Source organism: Coregonus lavaretus (assembly GCF_964263955.1).
Source record: "Coregonus lavaretus genome assembly, chromosome: 23".
Lineage (NCBI taxonomy): Eukaryota > Metazoa > Chordata > Actinopteri > Salmoniformes > Salmonidae > Coregonus > Coregonus lavaretus.
In genome coordinates this window covers 9,691,763-9,712,667 of record NC_140010.1, presented here as the reverse complement: position 1 = coordinate 9,712,667, position 20,905 = coordinate 9,691,763, and the positions used below count along the sequence as shown (strand labels likewise).

Below are 20,905 nucleotides of genomic sequence, written 5' to 3'. Positions count from 1 at the left end.
TATACACTACCGGTCAAAAGTTTTAGAACACCTATTAATTCAAGGGTTTCTTTATTTTTACTATTTTCGACATTGTAGAATAATAGTGAAGACATCAAAACTATGAAATAACACATATGGAATCATGTAGTAACCAAAAAAGTGTTAAACAAATCAAATTATATGTTATTTTTGAGATTTTTCAAATAGCCACCCTTTGCCTTGATGACAGCTTTGCACACTCTTGGCATTCTCTCAACCAGCGTCACCTGGAATGCTTTTCCAACATTCTTGAAGGAGTTCCCACATATGCTGAGCACTTGTTGGCTGCTTTTCCTTCACTCTGCCGTCCGACTCATCCCAAACCATCTCAATTTGGTTGAGGTCGGGGGATTGTGGAGGCCAGGTCATCTGATGCAGCACTCCATCACTCTCCTTCTTGGTAAAATAGCCTTACACAGCCTGGAGGTGTGTTGGGTCATTGTCCTGTTGAAAAACAAATGATAGTCCCACTAAGCCCAAACCAGATGGGATGGTGTATGGCTGTAGAATGCTGTGGTAGCCATGCTGGTTAAGTGTGCCTTGAAATCTAAATAAATCACAGACAGTGTCACCAAAAGCACCCCCACACCATAACACCTCCTCCTCCATGCTTTACGGTGGGAAATACACATGTGGAGATCATCCGTTCACCTACACCGCATCTCACAAAGACACGGTGGTTGGAACCAAAAATCTCAAATTTGGACTCCAGACCAAAGGACACATTTCCACTGGTCTAATGTCCATTGCTCGTGTTTCTTGGCCCAAGCAAGTCTCTTCTTATTATTGGTGTCCTTTAGTAGTGGTTTCTTTGCAGAAATTCAACCATGAAGGCCTGATTCACAGTCTCCTCTAAACAGTTGATGTCGAGATGTGTCTGATACTTGAACTCTGTGAAGCATTTATTTGGGCTGCAATTTCTGAGGCTGGTAACTCTAATGAACTTATCCTCTGCAGCAGAGGTAACTCTGGGTCTTCCATTCCTGTGGCGGTCCTCATGAGAGACAGTTTCATCATAGCGCTTGATGGTTTTTGCGACTGCACTTGAAGAAACTTTAAAGGTTCTTTAAATGTTCTGTATTGACTGACCTTCATGTCTTAAAGTAATGATGGACTGTCGTTTCTCTTTGCTTATTTGAGCTGTTCTTGCCATAATATGGACTTGGTCTTTTACCAAATAGGGCTATCTTCTGTATACCCCCCCTACCTTGTCACAACACAACTGATTGGCTCAAACTCTTTAAGGAGGAAATAAATTCCACAAATTAACAAGGCACACCTGTTAATTGAAATGTATTCCTGGTGACTACCTCATGAAGCTGGTTGAGAGAATGCCAAGAGTGCGCAAAGCTGTCATCAAGGCAAAGGTTGGCTATTTGAAGAATCTCAAATATAAAATATCTTGATTTGTTTAACACTTTTGTGGTTACTACATGATTCCATATGTGTTATTTAATAGTTGATGTCTTTCATCTACAATGTAGACATTTTTAAAAATAAAGAAAAAGCCTTGAATGAGTAGGTGTTCTAAAACTTTTGACCAGTAATGTATATTTATATATCAAGGCATCTATGGTCTAGGAAAGCACATGTATAACTACTGCAGCATATCAGGAATGCTAACAGGATTGCTGGCAGAAGGGCTCCAGGTAGGAGTTGCCCATAGGGGTAGATCTAGGATCAGCTTACCGTCCCCAAATGATGACCAGGAAAACCTTAGATCAGTGTCATTGGGCAACTACCAACTCTGGCAGACGTAAGTTCACTCTCTCTTAAAAGTGTGAGAGAAGTTTTATCATTCAGTCCTCATCATTGATAGTCATCCGCCATGTCAACATGGAGATTAAGAAGCAGTAAAGCCAACAGTACTGCTGTAAAAAATGAAATGGAAAATCCCTTTTGATTTGTATTTTTTATTCTCTACTCTACTCAGTATGAATGTAACCAAAAGCCTGTAAAATTTAAGGTCGCAGACACACCAGTAGTGGTTGCTGGCCGAGAGTACTTAGCACCTCTGAACATCATTTCCGATTTTACATGTAGAATCGTGTGGAAAATGTAGGCAGTCAGACATCTACAGCGGGTGGTTCCTACAACACAGCACGCTGAATGATCTGCCGACAAACGCTAGAGACACATTCGGTGCGATGTGTGCGAGTCTAACATTCATAATAATCTCTATGGAATGTTCTCCCTGAGCATGTCGACTAGGACACGTTTACCTCAAGCACTGATGGTGGGTCTTCTACTGGTGTGGGTGACAGTGTGAGAGTGTGTTTATGTTGAAGATCAACAAGTGACACACATAAATAAGAATGTTAAGGAGCAATATGTGGTAGCTAGCGTGCTACAGATTAAGACTGTCTTTGGTGAAAGCTGGAAAATAATTATTTGAATATTTGAGGCACTTTGGTAGGGGAGAGAGTGGGGATAAAGAAATAGTACATGAAAAGTTAACAGCGCAAAGCGCTGGTCATGGCAGAGCAAAGAGCATAGAGAGAACAAGAACAGTGGAGTTGAATTGCAAACAGAGACAGAGGATGCTCTGCAGCAAGGCTGTAGATTCCAGTGCATGTCTTTGGTCGGCAATAAGAATGTCCACCATGTTGGTACCAAGAGTTCTAAGACAATTACATTCTAGTTAGAATGCCAATTAGGAATGTTATCGACATGGAGTGTTTGGTGCCAACATGGAAGACAGTTTGGTTAACTCTCTTTAAGGATGGCTCTGGTGCATAAGGGAATGTAAGAGCGAGAGACAAAGACCATCCAGGTCTGTAACATCTGTAAAATATATCACATTTTCATCATAACTGTCCAACATATTTCTCTGAGGTCTCCCTTTTCAATCATTGTCTTCTGTAGTCTTCTTGACGACGAGGCAATGACAGGCCGATACTGACCAGATGTCTCGGGGCATCCTACTCCACAATCAGTCCTGAGTCTGGGTCCTCCTCCGGCTTAACCTCTAGCTCCTCCTGCTTGACAGGGAAGGACAGGGGCTGTAACTGCAGAGTCACTATCTGACTGGTGGTCTGTCCTGCACTAGCAGCCTGTCTCTCACACAGACTCCCCAGCAGCTGAGCAGTTCTGAAGACCGACCCATGCTGACCAGGCTGCAGAGACTGCACGTTCTGCAAGGTCCGCAGCATCTCAGCTGAGACTATAGGCAGATGCTGCTGCTGGATCAGACTGCCCCCCGGTGGCCGGAGGACTGTCCTGCGATGGGCTAGGGATAGAGCTGGGGATCGGGTCTTGGGTTTTGGGCCGGGTCGGCGCCGCTGGGCTGCTGCTGGACCTGTGCTGGTCTGTCTGGGCATATGGTACCCTCCGGTAGCCTGGGGAGGGGGAAGGAAAGAATGCTCGTAGGACCCTAAATCGTCCAGGGATTGGTCGCTGGAGGGCGGGCTGTCCTCTGGGTCTCCTTCATCATCATCATCATCATCTTCTTCCTCATGATTGTCTTGGTCCTCCTGGTCTTCGTCGTCGCTGATGAAGATCATGTCTTTGGGCAGAGAGGCAAACTGGTAGACCAGCCTCTGACCCTCCACCTTGTTCAGAATCCCACGCTGGTAGTAGTACCTGTCAGGGACAGAGAGAGGACAGCTTTGATACACACACACTTGCAGGGACACTGACTGGAAGTTAAGTTATTATTATTGCAATGTAAGTAATGTAACTACAGCAATGTAACTACAGCGTACCTGAGTGCTCGGCCCATGGTCTCATAGTTCATGTCTGGTTTGTTCTTGTGTTTGCCCCAGAGTCTGGCCACGGCCTTGGAGTTGACCAGCTTAAAGATCCCTGCATGCCGATTGGTCCATTTGATGTAACGTGGGCAGGCCTGTCTGTCCTGGAGAAGCTCAATCAGGAACTGCCACAAGAACATAGTGTTACCTGAAACACAGGTGAGGGAGAGGTGAGATGGAGTGTGTGTCTGTGTCTGTTTGTGTGTATGTACCAGGGGAGAACGACCGCCTCCTCTCATTGAAACCACAAAGTTCAAGGCCGACCGCGGTACTGCAGGCATTGTTTGCAGAAAACAGGATCCCCATTATAGTGAATGGGAAAATGGCAATTTTCATGGTCATTCTTCGTGTAAATATTGTATTTGTTTTAAGACAATCATGGAACCAATAATTGCTTTTACTACACCAGATGTATGTCCTTGAACCGATTATTTTTAAATCACATACAGTAGAAGTTATAAGGGTAATTTAGTTGCTAATGGCAGCCTGCAGTACCCCAGTCGGCCTTCAACTTGAGATACTCAATAAGAGGGGGCAGCACTGAGCTAGACTGCAAAGTCACTTTCCGGAGTAGCTAAAAACTGTGTATGTTATGCATCGGTTAGTGCTATCCGGGGTCCTTGGGACATCCCTATCCTAAACCCTAACCTTACCTAACCATAACCCTTACCTAACCTTAACCCTTACCATTTTAAATGTCAACTTCAAATGGGGTATGGACGTCCCAGGGATTCCGAATAGCAATAACCGTTGTGTATGCATGAGACTTCCTTGGCTTCAAATGCGCTATTAAGTCTTCACATAGAAATAATAATAATATAATATAATATGCCATTTAGCAGACGCTTTTATCCAAAGCGACTTACAGTCATGCGTGCATAAATTTTTGTGTATGGGTGGTCCCGGGGATCGAACCCACTACCTTGGCATTACAAGCGCCGTGCTCTACCAGCTGAGCTACAGAGGACCACATGAATGGTGTCACGTGATCGATAGCTTTGCCCATTCATATACAGTCATTTAGTGTGTACCTTTGCTGTATTTGCCCCTCTTGAATGTGATGTCCGGTGTGGGGGATTCAGGCCTTTTGGATTTCTTACCTAAAACTCATAACAGAGTAGTTGTTATGTCACAATGAGATCTTTGACATTGTCAAAATATTGTCAAAACTGATGAGCAGGCATACGAACTAAGGTTGTGGTTCTGATTACAATTTATAGTTCGAAAGCATGGCCAGATAATGACATCAGTAAAATGACGAACTAACCTCTCTTCTTCTTTGGTTGCTCGGCAACAGTCTCCCTCTGCAGCGTGACCCACTGGGGATGGCCCAGAGCTCCCACAAGGCCCTCCGCTGACACCGTCAACTGGTGGGTAATGGGCGACGTGATGACATCACCCAGGGAGGGGACATACAGCTGGGCTAGAGGGGAGGAGACAAACACACTGTTAGGGGTTACAGTGTAATTAATGAGTCTACAAGGAGACAATCAGATTATATATGAGAACAGGATGAATACATCTGCTCCAAGCAGAGCAGAAATATAGATGCTTGTTTGCACTAGGGAGTGATCCAAAGAAACCTGGGGCGCGTTCAGCAGGATGCAATGTTTTGGAACGTTCCAATAGAAATAGGCTATGTAGAAAAACATGCCTCTGACATGTATAATAAGGGATCATATCAGCTCTATTCATGGATTTCTATCTGCAACGTTCGACAACGTTTGGCAACTGAACGTGGCCATTGTGATGGTAGACAACAAGCTCAAAACCCAGTTAGATTTGTTTATGCAAAGACTGAGTCAGAGTCAAGACAAGTTACTCACTGAGCTACTAACTTAAACTAGCTGTGTGTGTGTGTGTGTGTGTGTGTGTGTGTGTGTGTCTCACTGTAGTGCTGTTGGTCCAGAGAGAGGGAGTCAGGGGAGTCCATGTTGAGGAGAGTCTCAGCTGCCACCAGTGTTTCCATGGTTTCCTCATCTCCACTCTCACTGTCCTCCACTGGAGAGAGAGAGGGGCGAGTGAGGGAGGGGAGAGATAGGAGAGGGGTTGGGATAAAGGGAAGATATGTAGAGAGACAAGGGGAGATTATTATCGACAGAGACGGGGTAATGCGTCAGCATGACACCATGGCTCTGTCTGTAGGCCTATCCCTAGTGATGGGACAGCGGGAGTAAACAAGGGGGCTATCTAGCTACTACACTGTTAGCTAGCCTAGCAGCCTTTCTATCACAGGAGGTTGGTGGCACATTAATTGGGGCAGACGGGCTCATGGTAATGCCTGGAGCGGAATCAGTGGAATGGTATCAAATAAACCAAATACATGGTTTCACTGTGTTTGATGCCATTCCATTCGCTGCGTTCCAGCCATTATTATGAGCCTTCCTCCACTCAGCAGCCTCTACTGCTTTCTATCACAACAAATGTCTAACTGTATATTCGCTAGCTAGCAAATCGAGCTTAAACAGAGATGGTCATAATAATGTTAACAGGCCATGGCTGAATGATTGACAGAGAGCTAACAGTAGAAAATAAAAAAGGAACTAGCTAGTTGCTAAATTAGCTAGCTAAAGTTAGCTAACTTGCTAGAAAGTAGACAAGTGAAGCTACAAAACCAATTGACTACACACTTACTTGCATAGATTAAGATCCTCGCCACTAAATCATTACTTTCAAGAAAAAAAAATGCAAATCAATTTATAAAAATTTTTACATGCGTTTTTCTGGATTTTTTTGTTGTTATTCTGTCTCTCACTGTTCAAATAAACCTACCATTAAAATTATAGACTGATCATTTCTTTGTCAGTGGGCAAACGTACAAAATCAGCAGGGGTTCAAATACTTTTTTCCCTCACTGTATTAAAGAAAACATTTATTCTCTCAGTAAAAGGACATTTGACTTTCAGAAACATATTGGTCAAGCTCAGGCACATGTTTTTAGGTGCATTTTCCAACCTGTTAAGTGCATAATAACAGGGTGGAACCTAACAGGGTGGAAATTTGGAGAATTTTGGAGCCTAAATTAGCCATAGCTCTGTGAGTGAGCAAGATTGAGCTAGCATAATGGTGAACACTTGAACAGGATTTTAACTTCTCTATCAAACATATTTTAACATTTTGAAATTTGGTTAATTTTCTCTATAATTTAGCCTAACAGGGTGGACATTTATGAATGGGACATACAGACTAACAACATCAAACATGGAAAGAGACAGTGATGGGAAAAGTACTCAATTGTTATACTTGAGTAAAAGTAAAGATAGCTTAATAGAAAATGGTGCAACTAAAAGTAAAAGTCACCCAGTAAAATACTACTTGAGTAAAAGTTTTAAAGTATCTGGTGGTGGAAAAAATACTCAATTGTCTTTATTGAGTAAAAGTAAATGCTATACATTAAATTCCTTATATTAAGCAAACCAGACGGGCACACGCCAACACTCAGGCATCATTTAGAAACGCAGTATTTGTGTTTAGTGAGTCCACCAGATCAGAGGCAGTTAGAATGACTATGTGTTATATTGATAGGTGAATGAATTGGACAATAATTCTGTCCTGCCTGAGCATTCTAAATGTAACAAGTACTTTTTGGTGTCAGGGAAAATGTATGGGAGTAAAAAGTACATATTTTCTTTAGGAATGTAGTGGAGTAAAAGTAAAAGTAGTCAAAAATATAAATAGTGAAGTTAAGTACAGATACCCCACACTTCCTGAATGTGGTGTCATTGTGGGAAGGGGTGGTTTTCTTAAATGGAGAATTGCAACAAACTAACAGGGTGGAAAGTGATATCAGGGACACAGAAAATCTGAAATAAAATAATAATAAATGCAATAATCATGGAAAAAATATTGTTATTGATGAGAGAATTTAACTAGCTCTATAAAATTATGAAGAAAGATTTTATTATTTTATGGCTTATATTTATCGTGGAAGTTGATGAATAACACCCGGGGACATGGCAAAAACGCAAAAAAAAGTGTTCAAAATGCATAACATTCCCTTTCAAGATCTATATTTTTGTGTTTTTAAGGTAAAGCACACCCGTCCTTATATTTAAAATCCAAATTTTACACTAAATAAGAAGTTATATTTCTTGGGGACAGAAAAGGCACCGCATTGTAGGATTGACCCAGCTAGGGTATTCTTTCTTAATGCCTCATTATGTAGAAGTTAAGTTAGCTATGTTAGCCACAGTACTAAACTACAGTATTTTGGACTGAAACTGCTCTGTTGTTAAACTCCAGTAGGGATATGTGCTATAAACACAGCAGATCGTTTTTTAGTCGAAGTAGCTAGTGTGCTAGCTAAGCTTTCTACCATAGCAAGCTAACCGGCTAACCACCTGAATGTACTGACTGACTGCACAAAGCTGGATCATATTTGTTTTTGCCCAGCACAGTTTAGGATGTTTATTTTATTTTATTTCACCTTTATTTAACCAGGTAAGCCAGTTGAGAACAAGTTCTCATTTACAACTGCGACCTGGCCAAGATAAAGCAAAGCCGTGCGATAAAAACAACAACACAGAGTTACATATGGGGTAAAACAAAACAAAGTCAAAAATACAACAGAAATAAATATATATACAGTGTGTGCAAATGTAGCAAGTTATGGAGGTAAGGCAATAAATAGGCTATAGTGCAAAATAATTACAATTAGTATTAACACTGGAATGATAGATGTGCAAGAGATGATGTGCAAATAGAGATACTGGGGTACAAATTAGCAAAATAAATAACAATATAGGGATGAGGTAGTTGGGCGGGCTAATTTCAGATGGGCTGTGTACAGGTGCAGTGATCGGTAAGGTGCTCTGACAACTGATGCTTAAAGTTAGTGAGGGAGATAAGTGTCTCCAGCTTCAGAGATTTTTGCAATTCGTTCCAGTCATTGGCAGCAGAGAACTGGAAGGAATGGCGGCCAAAGGAGGTGTTGGCTTTGGGGATGACCAGTGAGATATACCTGCTGGAGCGCATACTACGGGTGGGTGTTGCTATGGTGACCAATGAGCTAAGATAAGGCGGGGATTTGCCTAGCAGTGATTTATAGATGGCCTGGAGCCAGTGGGTTTGGCGACAAATATGTAGTGAGGACCAGCCAACAAGAGCGTACAGGTCACAGTGGTGGGTAGTATATGGGGCTTTGGAGACAAAACCGATGGCACTGTGATAGACTACATCCAATTTGCTGAGTAGAGTGTTGGAGGCTATTTTGTAAATGACATCGCCGAAGTCAAGGATCGGTAGGATAGTCAGTTTTACGAGGGCATGTTTGGCAGCATGAGTGAAGGAGGCTTTGTTGCGAAATAGGAAACCGATTCTAGATTTAACTTTGGATTGGAGATTCTTAATGTGAGTCTGGAAGGAGAGATTACAGTCTAACCAGACACCTAGATATTTGTAATTGTCCACATACTCTAGGTCAGACCCGTCGAGAGTAGTGATTCTAGTCGGGTGGGCGGGTGCAAGCAGCGTTCGGTTGAAGAGCATGCATTTAGTTTTACTAGTGTTTAAGAGCAGTTGGAGGCTACTGAAGGAGTGTAGTATGGCATTGAAGCTCGTTTGGAGGTTTGTTAACACGGTATCCAATGAAGGGCCAGATGTATACAAAATGGTGTCGTCTGCGTAGAGGTGGATCTGAGAGTCACCAGCAGCAAGAGCGACGTCATTGATATACACAGAGAAAAGAGTCGGCCCAAGACTTGAACCCTGTGGCACCCCCATAGAGACTGCCATAGGTCCAGACAACAGGCCCTCCGATTTGACACATTGAACTCTATCAGAGAAGTAGTTGGTGAACCAGGCGAGGCAGTCATTTGAAAAACCAAGGCTATTTAGTCTGCCAATAAGAATGCGGTGGTTGACAGAGTCGAAAGCCTTGGCCAGGTCAATGAAAACGGCTGCACAGTACTGTCTATTATCGATCGCGGTTATAATATCGTTTAGGACCTTGAGCGTGGCTGAAGTGCACCCATGACCAGTTCGGAAACCGGATTGCATAGCGGAGAAGGTACGGTGGGATTCGAAATGGTCGGTGATCTGTTTGTTAACTTGGCTTTCAAAAACTTTTGAAAGGCAGGGCAGGATGGATATGGGTCTGTAACAGTTTGGATCTAGAGTGTCACCCCCTTTGAAGAGGGGGATGACCGCGGCAGCTTTCCAATCTCTGGGGATCTCAGACGTTACGAAAGAGAGGTTGAACAGGCTAGTAATAGGGGTTGCGACAATTTCGGCGGCTAGTTTTAGAAAGAAAGGGTCCAGATTGTCTAGCCCAGATGATTTGTAGGGGTCCAGATTTTGCAGCTCTTTCAGAACATCAGCTGTCTGGATTTGTGTGAAGGAGAAGCGGGGGGGCATGGGCAAGTTGCAGCGGAGGGTGCAGAGCTGGTGGCCGGGGTAGTGGTAGCCAGGTGGAAAGCATGGCCAGCCGTAGCAAAATGCTTGTTGAAATTCTCGATTATTGTAGATTTATCGGTGGTGATAGTGTTTCCTAGCCTCAGTGCAGTGGGCAGCTGGGAGGAAGTGCTCTTATTTTCCATGGACTTTACAGTGTCCCAAAACTTTTTGGAGTTAGTGCTACAGGATGCAAATTTCTGTTTGAAAAAGTTAGCCTTTGCTTTCCTAACTGCTTGTGTATATTGGTTTCTAACTTCCCTGAAAAGTTGCATATCGCGGGGGCTATTTGATGCTAATGCAGTACGCCACAGGATGTTTTTGTGCTGGTCAAGGGCAGTCAAGTCTGAGGAGAACCAGGGGCTATATCTGTTCTTAGTTCTGTATTTTTTGAATGGGGCATGTTTATTTAAGATTGAGAGGAAATTACTTTTAAAGAACAACCAGGCATCCTCTACTGACGGAATGAGATCTATATCCATCCAGGATACCTGGGCCAGGTCAATTAGGAAGGCCTGCTCGCTGAAGTGTTTTTGGGAGCGTTTGACAGTGATGAGGGGTGGTCGTTTGACCGCGGACCCGTTATCACCCTCCTGTTTTACACTGACATTTTCTCGAAGGAGCTGAATGAATCCTTGGAGCCTACGCCCCCGGCTATACTGGAAAAACGACACCTGTAAGTCAGACCCCTAACCATCATTATCTTACCTGAACGTACAGTGGGGGAAAAAAGTATTTAGTCAGCCACCAATTGTGCAAGTTCTCCCACTTAAAAAGATGAGAGAGGCCTGTAATTTTCATCATAGGTACACGTCAACTATGACAGACAAAATGAGAAAACAAAATTCCAGAATTTCACATTGTAGGATTTTTAATGAATTTATTTGCAAATGATGGTGGAAAATAAGTATTTGGTCAGTAACAAAAGTTTCTCAATACTTTGTTATATACCCTTTGTTGGCAATGACACAGGTCAAATGTTTTCTGTAAGTCTTCACAAGGTTTTCACACACTGTTGCTGGTATTTTGGCCCATTCCTCCATGCAGATCTCCTTTAGAGCAGTGATGTTTTGGGGCTGTTGCTGGGCAACACAGACTTTCAACTCCCTCCAAAGATGTTCTATGGGGTTGAGATCTGGAGACTGGCTAGGCCACTCCAGGACCTTGAAATGCTTCTTACGAAGCCACTCCTTCGTTGCCCGGGCGGTGTGTTTGGGATCATTGTCATGCTGAAAGACCCAGCCACGTTTCAACTTCAATGCCCTTGCTGATGGAAGGAGGTTTTCACTCAAAATCTCACGATACATGGCCCCATTCATTCTTTCCTTTACACGGACCAGTCGTCCTGGTCCCTTTGCAGAAACACAGCCCCAAAGCATGATGCTTCCACCCCCATGCTTCACAGTAGGTATGGTGTTCTTTGGATGCAACTTAGCATTCTTTGTCCTCTAAACACGACGAGTTGAGTTTTTACCAAAAAGTTATATTTTGGTTTCATCTGACATTCTCCCAATCCTCTTCTGGATCATCCAAATGCACTCTAGCAAACTTCAGATGGGCCTGGACATGTACTGGCTTAAGCAGGGGGACACGTCTTGCACTGCAGGATTTGAATCCCTGGAGGCGTAGTGTGTTACTGATGGTAGGCTTTGTTACTTTGGTCCCAGCTCTCTGCAGGTCATTCACTAGGTCCCCCCGTGTGGTTCTGGGATTTTTGCTCACCGTTCTTGTGATCATTTTTACCCCACGGGGTGAGATCTTGCGTGGAGCCCCAGATCGAGGGAGATTATCAGTGGTCTTGTATGTCTTACATTTCCTAATAATTGCTCCCACAGTTGATTTCTTCAAATCAAGCTGCTTACCTATTGCAGATTCAGTCTTCCCAGCCTGGTGCAGGTCTACAATTTTGTTTCTGGTGTCCTTTGACAGCTCGTTGGTCTTGGCCATAGTGGAGTTTGGAGTGTGACTGTTTGAGGTTGTGGACAGGTGTCTTTTATACTGATAACAAGTTCAAACAGGTGCCATTAATACAGGTAATGAGTGGAGGACAGAGGAGCCTCTTAAAAGAAGAAGTTACAGGTCTGTGAGAGCCAGAAATCTTGCTTGTTTGTAGGTGACCAAATACTTATTTTCCACCATAATTTGCAAATAAATTCATTAAAAATCCTACAATGTGATTTTCTGGATTTTTTTCTTCTCAATTTGTCTGTCATAGTTGACGTGTACCTATGATGAAAATTACAGGCCTCTCTCATCTTTTTAAGTGGGAGAACTTGCACAATTGGTGGCTGACTAAATACTTTTTTCCCCCCACTGTTACCCTCCTAAAGTACTACAAAACTATGTCTGAGTGTGTGTCTGTTTCTGTCTACATGTGCTGTTGGCTACGCCAAGAAGGCAAAGCAGCTCAACCCCAGATTTCCCCTTGCCTTCATTAGAACAACAGGGTAAGTGTGTGTGTGTGTGTTGTTACCTGTTGTTAGCAGGTGGTCTTCTGTGTGTGTCTGCTCACAGGCCAGGCCTGCGTAGGAGAGCAGGTGGGAGTGTGGGATCTGCTCCACTATCACTGCAGGATAGGCCAAGTGCTCATCCAGCTGCAACACACAGGGACAAATTATCTGTCACTCACTTCAATTCAGTTATTTTACATTCTATCCAATGCTTTATTTAATCATTTCCAATATCTAGTGTTTGATATTGTAAGACAACAGCCAAGGTAGGGCTTGAACCAGCAACTCTGCAGTTAAATGGGAAGGGTACTCAAATCTGTGCCATAAGGTTCCAAAGTCTTGGCAGAGGTTGTACACTGACATACAGTGAGGCTAGACTTTAGGGTGTTAACTTGAAAAAAACACAAAAAAAACGTTATTTAACTAGGCAAGTCAGTTAAGAACAAATTCTTATTTACAATGACGGCCTAAAACCGGCCAAACCCGGACGACGCTGGGCCAATTGTGCACCACCCTATGGGACTCCCAATCACGGCCGGTTGTGATACAGCCTGGAGTCGAACCACACGCCTCAAGCACTGAGATGCAGTGCCTTAGACCGCTGCGCCACTCGGGAGCAAACTTAAGAGTTGTGTGAGTGAGAGGACTACTTTCACTGTTCCTATTTTAAATAGGTCAGTATGTTTCCAATGTAAATTGGTGCTGATATATCAATAACTATGGCTGACTTCATCATCATGTTATACTTGGCTACTGTACATGTAGATTCTATCTCTGGATTCAATACAGCTTGTCTGCACTTTGATATTTTATTTCCCAAGTGGTTCTACATTGCCGTGTGATTTTTGAGGAGGCTTTGATGCTTTATCTGTTGGCGTGCACACACACGGTCGTTCCCACCTGTAGTCCATTGTTCACGTGGTCACTGGCGAACTCAAAGATTAGTTCCGTCTGCTGCAGCATGGAAGACATCCCAGAATACTCCAATAACAGGTCTACGATGTCATCATCCCAGCATTCCACATCAGATGTCCAACAGTTTCACACAACACGTTCTAAATTCTAGGTTCCAGAGCACCGGATCAAAGTTACAGGTGTCAAATCACAGGTTCTGTGTTCCAGAAGTTCCAGAGCAGAGAGAGTTGTATCAAAAGCTTCCCCCCGTCCGTTTCTCACTGGTCCTCCTGAGGATCAGTCACTCTTAACTGCATGCCTGAATAACAGCACAGTGACTAAACGGTCTAAATGAAAGTCACTTCAGATAAATAGCTGGCTAGTAACTTGTTCCTCACTCCAGCGCAGTGGCTTAACCTCTCAGAAGAGTGAGTGTTGGCTTGGCTAGTTGGTTAAATTGTTGAGGCAATATCCTGTAGGAGTCCTCAGTAGATGTTCCATAGATGAGATGCTGAACAGGAGCAGAGACAGAGAAGTTGTAGGGAGAAACAGTTACTTGTTTCTCGTTCTCAGTTTCTACCCTCGATGAAGTGGAGGCCGCCAACAGTCCTGTGGTCTCAACCTGAGAAAAGGGAACAGAGAGAGACTGGTGGTGGGAGAGGGTAGCGGGAGGGAGGGAGGGAGGGAGGGAGGGAGGGAGGGAGGAGAGAGGAGAGATTACATTAGAGAAGTCTCTTCAGGGCATGATAACTCTACTTGTAGCCTACATAAGCCACACTTTCTGATCAAAGTGCAGACAGTGAACAGAACCACATGATCAGGGCTCTATAAACTCTGTTGGCAGAACAACAGTCTGTGGGTTCAGTCTGTCAGTGAGACCCAGGGCAAAAACACTGTCCTCTGTCAAGCTGAGCCAAGGCCTTTTATAACAATCAACTGTTTATATTCTTATTCCTCTTATCACACTATTCTGCCACACAGACCCTCTGCTCTCTCTCTCTCTCTCTCTCTCTCTCTCTTGCGCTCGCGAGCACTGCTTTCTTATCTCCCCCTCTAAAGAGACCAAACCAGCAACAGGAAAGAAGCTTCCAGACTGCGTCATGAGTGTGTGTCTATGGGGGAGGGAGGGAAAAAATTGCAACTGTGCCTGCTCAGAGCACCTAATGCTCACGTCGGACAATGTACACCTGCATTAGGGTGTGTGTCATCCATACACTGTGCCAGGTCACCCTGACGCGTGTGTGTGTGTGTGTGTGTGTGTGTGTGTGTGTGTGTGTGTGTGTGTGTGTCTCAGTTTGAAGGGAGGGGAAACTCCTCATTCTGAGATATGGTGCTTTCCCTCTGGTCAGGGCAGGCATGCCAGGAATGTGTTTGGAATACTTAATATGAGAGATAAGCACAGAGCTAACAGACAGACACAGAGTTACATTACTACAGAGAGAAGGGGTGGTGGAATCACAAAAGGTGCTAGGTAATGATTGACTGTGTTTTTGACATCTGTTTAATCTTATTAGGATTTCTTCACATCCCCACAAAGACTGTTATGTACATTTTCTAGACAGACTCTCATAAGGGATTGTTGCGTTACAAACATGTATCGATAACAAACAAGACTGAAAAACCTACATCTGACAAGCCTACATCTTCGTCCATCGCTCCTACATCATAATAACAGGGTTGTTCCACCAATTCAGTACCTTTGGGTAGTGTAATTTGGTGAAAAAAATAGCTGTTTTATTTCACCTAATTTTAACATTCTGTCTGTCATAAAGAGCACATGCTCAACTTGAAAAACAGGTTTTCCCATCTCAAGACGTAAATAAAATAATTACTACAGTAAGTGCCTATTAAGTGCCAAATAAAGTAACAGGGTATACCCTAACAGGGTTGATGATTTCATCTTAAAGAGCGACTGCCTTTAAAAAGCAACAAATCCCTTTGAAAACTACTTATGTGGCATCGATTCAAGTCAGAAACAGTTATTCTTGTGTCAAAATTGACTAGAAAGTATAAATTGGATAATTTTGGTCATAAAGTCAGTCTCATCTAAAATGTAGTATGGAATATCCATGCGTCACAACAGGTAAATGAAGGTTGCGTTTTGATTTGACGATGTCCATTTATCCACTAACATTGGGTGAACAGCTGCAGTGATTGCGCTTTATGCAATAGCATTGACAGTAGGCAGGTTTCCACTGACCCAGGTTTATTCAACAAAAGCAATGTGGCAAAAAACATTTTTTAGGACGTGTAATGGAAACGGCAGATATAGGAGAATTTTTTTACAGATCGACAACATTTTTATCCATTCGACAGTGGTGGATTTTTATTTTGTCTAACTTTGTTTATTGCAACAAATGATGGTGGAAACAGTGTTTTTTTGAATAAATGATGATTGGCAAATACTTTTGAAAGTATGCCAGGCACGTGATGTAGGATAACCACGGAACTATAAGCTCCACTCCATATTTAATTATAAATGCCTACTGCTTGCAAAATAAATAAAAATTCTACAAAAAATGTATTTTTCTTTGTAGGACAGGGATTGTCCTGACGTTCAAGAATGCCTGAATTGCTTGGCCTTGCTTATCTGGTTGGCTGGCAAGTTTCACCATTCAATTATGTTAAATCTACAGGAATGCAAGTTTCACCATGGCAGGGACCGTGGCGATATGCTGGCACATTATAATATATATATATTTTTTTGTCCATTAAAATGGCATCAAATTGGTCAGAAATACAGTGTAGACTAGTCCCCTGTAGCTCAGTTGGTAGAGCATGGCGCTTGCAACGCCAGGGTTGTGGGTTCGTTTCCCACGGGGGGCCAGTATTAAAATGTATGAACTCACTAACTGTAAGTCGCTCTGGATAAGAGCGTCTGCTAAATGTAAATGTATAATTATTAGAATATGGCAAATATTAGTCAATTATTGCATTTAATCCATGCTGGCTTTCGCAGGCTACCTGAGACATGAAACAGATATGTGGGAAGGCATATAGGCTGTCGGCAATTTATTAATGCACAATTTGCCTAAATGGGTAATGGAAACACTTCAACCAATACATTTTTATTCGACACTGTAGGTTTTTGCGAAAAAGTGTATTTTTTAAGGCATGACATCATTATGTCCAGCTGTCTTCATCGACAAGAGATGGATCAATTGAAACTCACCCTAGCAGACAATTGTTGCATGTATTTTCTATGCAAACTTTCTAAATGTCAACAACAACAAAAAATCACTGGACAAGGTTGTGGAAACATAGCTAGAGACAGCCCTCCCCAGTAGCTCCGACTTCGTTTACATAAGACAACAGATCACGCATTTTTGAATTTGAGAAATACTGCACCAAACCCCTTAGTAAAATTGCGTAACTAAAACATCCTCTGCAAAAATGTCAAAATTAATTACAGATTTATTGAGTTATCTAGATTCATTCTGAGGATTTTGAGGAAGTGAAATAGGCTTCCATGTCTATAGTGTCTCATGGGGGACAAACATCATTAACCAAACCCGGAATCGGTCAGGAAACACACCACCAAGACTGAAATCTTGTTTTTCTAATGAGCAACAGAAACACACAAGTGCCAATCGGTGTGTTCAGAGGCTCTTTAGATCAGCCATAAATCCCCTTGTGACAGGGGAAATGGATGCTTGTTGTGTGCAACAGGGTGGGGCAATTGAATGCAAGCTTAAAAAGAAAATAACCACAGTTGCCGTGTTATGATCGACCTGCTCAGTTTTCCACCACAAAACCTTTACACTATGATTTGACAATGTTTCTTTAGATTATTAAAAAAAAAGAAATAGTCTCACCATATTAAAATGAGAGTTCAGTTCACGTAACAGGGTTGACCTTAAAATGAGGAACAGACTTAAATAGATCACATGAATCACACTAATCACATGAAATAAAAACATTTCTTGACACTTTGTAAAAGCAACAAAATAACTAGGGCTTTACAATGGTTGGGAAAACGAGGATACATTTTGGGGTTTAAATGGGTTAAAATCTTCCTAGAAGAGGGTGCATAGAGGGACATGAATTTGGGCACTTTAGCAAGTCTTTATTCATATAAAAAAAAATCCGATTGATTGAATTTTCCATGTTGTCTATTTAAAAGGGCACTAAATGTAATATAACAGGCTTTTAAAATGCAATATTGGTGCACAACTGCTACTTAAAATATCAAAGGGACCCAAAACGCACTCTTTTCAATGACCCAACACCATCATCACTGTGACTGAAAAATATCAACCCCCAACAGCAACCCAGCCCAGCCCTGTCCTCTCTGAGTTTAAGGCCTTGTCCTTGCTGTCAGTTAGATAGGATAACATAACATTTACACACACTCCTTTATGCTGGGGGTTTACCCCGCTCTCCTCCACCTCTCTATTTGTTCACTCAGTCACTAATATTTTCTCTCCACTCTTTTACTCACCTGTGCTCCTCTCTTCAGGCAGTTACTGACTGCTGTTAGCACAAGAAAATCCTGTTTTGCTGTTGCTGGCCTACCATGATCTCTCTCTCTCTCTCTCAACAACCACATCCGGGTAACATGCACCATGATGACAGTTGTTGTGCTACACACCTGTGTTTACCTGAGCTCCTCCCACTCTATCCTTAACCCATTAGAGAGGGGAGACTTCCCTTGAGACAGCCTAAGAGCTGCTCAAAGGTCAGACATCATGCATGCTATGTTCATGCCGATGCATTTTCAATGCCAGTATTTTCTGTTTTGCCTGTTCAGCAGATATGTTACTATATGTGTTGTTGCTTCCATAGCGTGTGCGGCTGAGAGAGCAAGATGCGACTGAGGCTGTTATCGCACAGGAAGCACAACCCATTCTGTGGGCTCCACTTCCTCCTGAGAGAGTGGGAGGGAGCCAAACACAATGCTGGAACAGCTGTCACCACGGAGACCAATGTTCCATTGTAGGTCTGCCAGGCTGCCATCTTGTATTATGGTTGTTTTGAATGTTGGGTTGTCGTTAACGCTTCCCCATGTTCTCTGTGTCCTGTCTATTTCCCAATATTGTTAAATGACTCCTTGTCTCATCCCCTGCACAATGGTGACGAGAGGAGGTTTTTAAAACTATTTGGGACAGACACAGTCCATCTAGAGGTTCATCCATCACATGCGTTGGTGTCTGTGGCTTCAGTCATGTGATCTGAGCCTGTGAAGTTGCTGCCAGGCCCTTAGGGACAGTGATAAGCTCCATAACACACTCGCTGTCCTGTTTGTGTGTGTGTGTGTGTGTGTGTGTGTGTGTGTGTGTGTGTGTGTGTGTGTGAGTGAGTGTGTATACAAAGAGCATTGTGAATTAGACCAGGCTGGTAGGGGAATAGGGAGAGGAGCTGATAAGCTTCCCCTGTTGCCCGGGGTGACCGGGCCTGGCCAATCTAACATGGAGGAATTAAGGGGTTATTCTGAATAACACAGCAGCTGTGTTTTGGTGAGCTTAAAATCGCACCCCCCTTTCTGTGTATGACTTGTGTGTGTTTGTGTGCACGTGTGCGTGGAGGTATGGGTGTGTGAATGTGTGTGTGCTTGCTCGCATATACACTGAACAAAAATATAAACGCAGCATGTAAAGTGTTGGTTCCATGTTTCATGAGCTGAAATAAAAGATCCCAGAAATGTTCCATATGCACAAAAAGCTTATTTCTCTTAAATGTTGTGCACAAATTTGTTTACATCCCTGTTAGTGAGCATTTCTCATTTGCCAAGATAATCCATCCACCTGACAGGTGTGGCATATCAAGAAGCTAATTAAACAGTATGATCATTACACAGGTGCACCTTGTGCTGGGGACAATAAAAGGCCACTCTAAAATGTGAAGTTTTGTCACACAACACAATGCCACAGATGTCTCAAGTTTTGAGGGAGTGTGCAATTGGCATGCTGACCGCAGGAATGTCCACCAGAGCTGTTGCCAGAGAATTGAATGTTCATTTCTCTACCATAAGCCACCTCCAAGTCATTTTAGAGAATTTGGCAGTACGTCCAACCGGCCTCATAACCGCAGACCTTGTGTATGGCATCGTGTGGGCGAGCAGTTTGCTGATGTCAATGTTGTAAACAGAGTGCCCCATGGTGGTGGTGGGGTTATGGTATGGGCAGGCATAAGCTACGGACAACGAACACAATTGCATTTTATCTATGGCAATTTGAATGCACAAAAATACCGTGACGAGATCCTGAGGCCCATTGTGTGGCCCATTTTTTTTTCCAGGTATCTGTGACCAACAGATGCATATCTGTATTCCCAGTCATGTGAAATCCATATTTTAGGGCCTAATGAATTTGTCAATTGACTGTAGCATTTATATATTTTTTCAATATATATGTTTATAATCTACAAAATCACAGGTGCCTGGATACTTTATGTACATACTCTAAAGCCAAACAAACAGATACAAGATAATAACACTGACTTAAATGATGTATTCTCAATAATACATGGATCATGCCAAACCCACAACCTCAGATTTGGGGTTTCTGCTATGCTTAACTGTAGAGTACTAAACACTTTCACTTTCAGTTCAGCCTCAAGCTACTACGCCACATGTGTCAAACTCATTCCACGGAGGGCCGAGTGTCTGCGGGTTATCGCTCCACCCTTGTACTTGATTGATTAAGGTCACTCATTAGTAAGGAACTCCCCTCACCTGGTTGTCTACGTGTTAATTGAAAGGAAAAACCTTTCAGACACTCCGCGGAATGAGTTTGACACCCCTGTACTACACAGACCCGCCTCCTCTTATTAACACAATAGCATTATCTTTGTAAAATCGTCAACAAGCATGTCTATTATCTCCTCTGCTCTATGATAGGAGCAGTGCGCTTACCTTCTGTTGTATGTTCCTGCTGTGCTGTGTCTGTGTGTGTGTGTAGCAGCTGGTACAGTCCTGACAAAGCTGAGAACAGGAAACAGTTTTTTCCCCTCCTGTGACATAAAACAAACTCCGGTTAGAGGATGCCCTTTGGCACAGATATAGGTTCAGCTTAACGTCCTCAAACCCTCAAAACAACCACGAGGGAGAAAACACAAAGCTGACCTCAGATCAGTATCCAGAGGGTGACTTCGTCCTTCTCCGCAAACAACTGCTCTGCTTCCTCGTTCCCCTAAGGGCCCCTCCCACCGTGAATTCTGATTGGCCACCTGTCCTGTAGTAGAGGTAACCCCTGGCGACCATTGTCAGCAAGGCTCTTAGGCAGCATTTCCCAAAATCGGTCCTTGGGACCCCAAGGTGTGCACGTTTTGGTTTTTGCCCTAACACTACACAGGTGATTCAAATGATCACAGCTTGATGATTAGTTTGGGGGGGGGGGGGGGTTGGGAAACCCTGATCTAAGGTAAACACAGGTATACAACGGTTTATGCAAATCTCCAGAG

The 20,905-nt window shown here is 43.1% G+C and overlaps 1 protein-coding gene across 1 annotated transcript; it reads right to left on the bottom strand.

The window, feature by feature from the left end:
* Positions 1-1,166: 1,166 nt before the first annotated feature.
* On the bottom strand, positions 1,167-20,493 carry LOC311098918 (ETS-related transcription factor Elf-1-like). Its single transcript, XM_084139465.1, has 8 exons — positions 20,358-20,493; positions 13,511-14,150; positions 12,634-12,754; positions 5,661-5,771; positions 5,038-5,193; positions 4,802-4,870; positions 3,726-3,918; positions 1,167-3,603 (listed from the first exon to the last, which is right to left on the bottom strand). The coding sequence occupies exons 2-8, from the start codon at positions 13,580-13,582 to the stop codon at positions 2,943-2,945; spliced, it is 1,383 nt and encodes a 460-aa protein (XP_083995591.1). The 5' UTR covers positions 13,583-14,150; positions 20,358-20,493; the 3' UTR covers positions 1,167-2,942.
* Positions 20,494-20,905: the final 412 nt, after the last annotated feature.

What these genes read in the sequence shown, in the direction of transcription:
- LOC311098918 (XM_084139465.1), bottom strand. Translation starts at nt 13,582, where the DNA reads ATGTCTTCCATGCTGCAGCAGACGGAACTAATCTTTGAGTTCGCCAGT. An exon ending in ACGTGAACAATGGACTACAG is followed by an intron (nt 12,755 to 13,510) that starts GTGGGAACGACC and finishes TGTGTGTTGCAG; the next exon opens with CTGGATGAGCACTTGGCCTA. An exon ending in TCTGGACCAACAGCACTACA is followed by an intron (nt 5,194 to 5,660) that starts GTGAGACACACA and finishes CCTCCCCTCTAG; the next exon opens with CCCAGCTGTATGTCCCCTCC.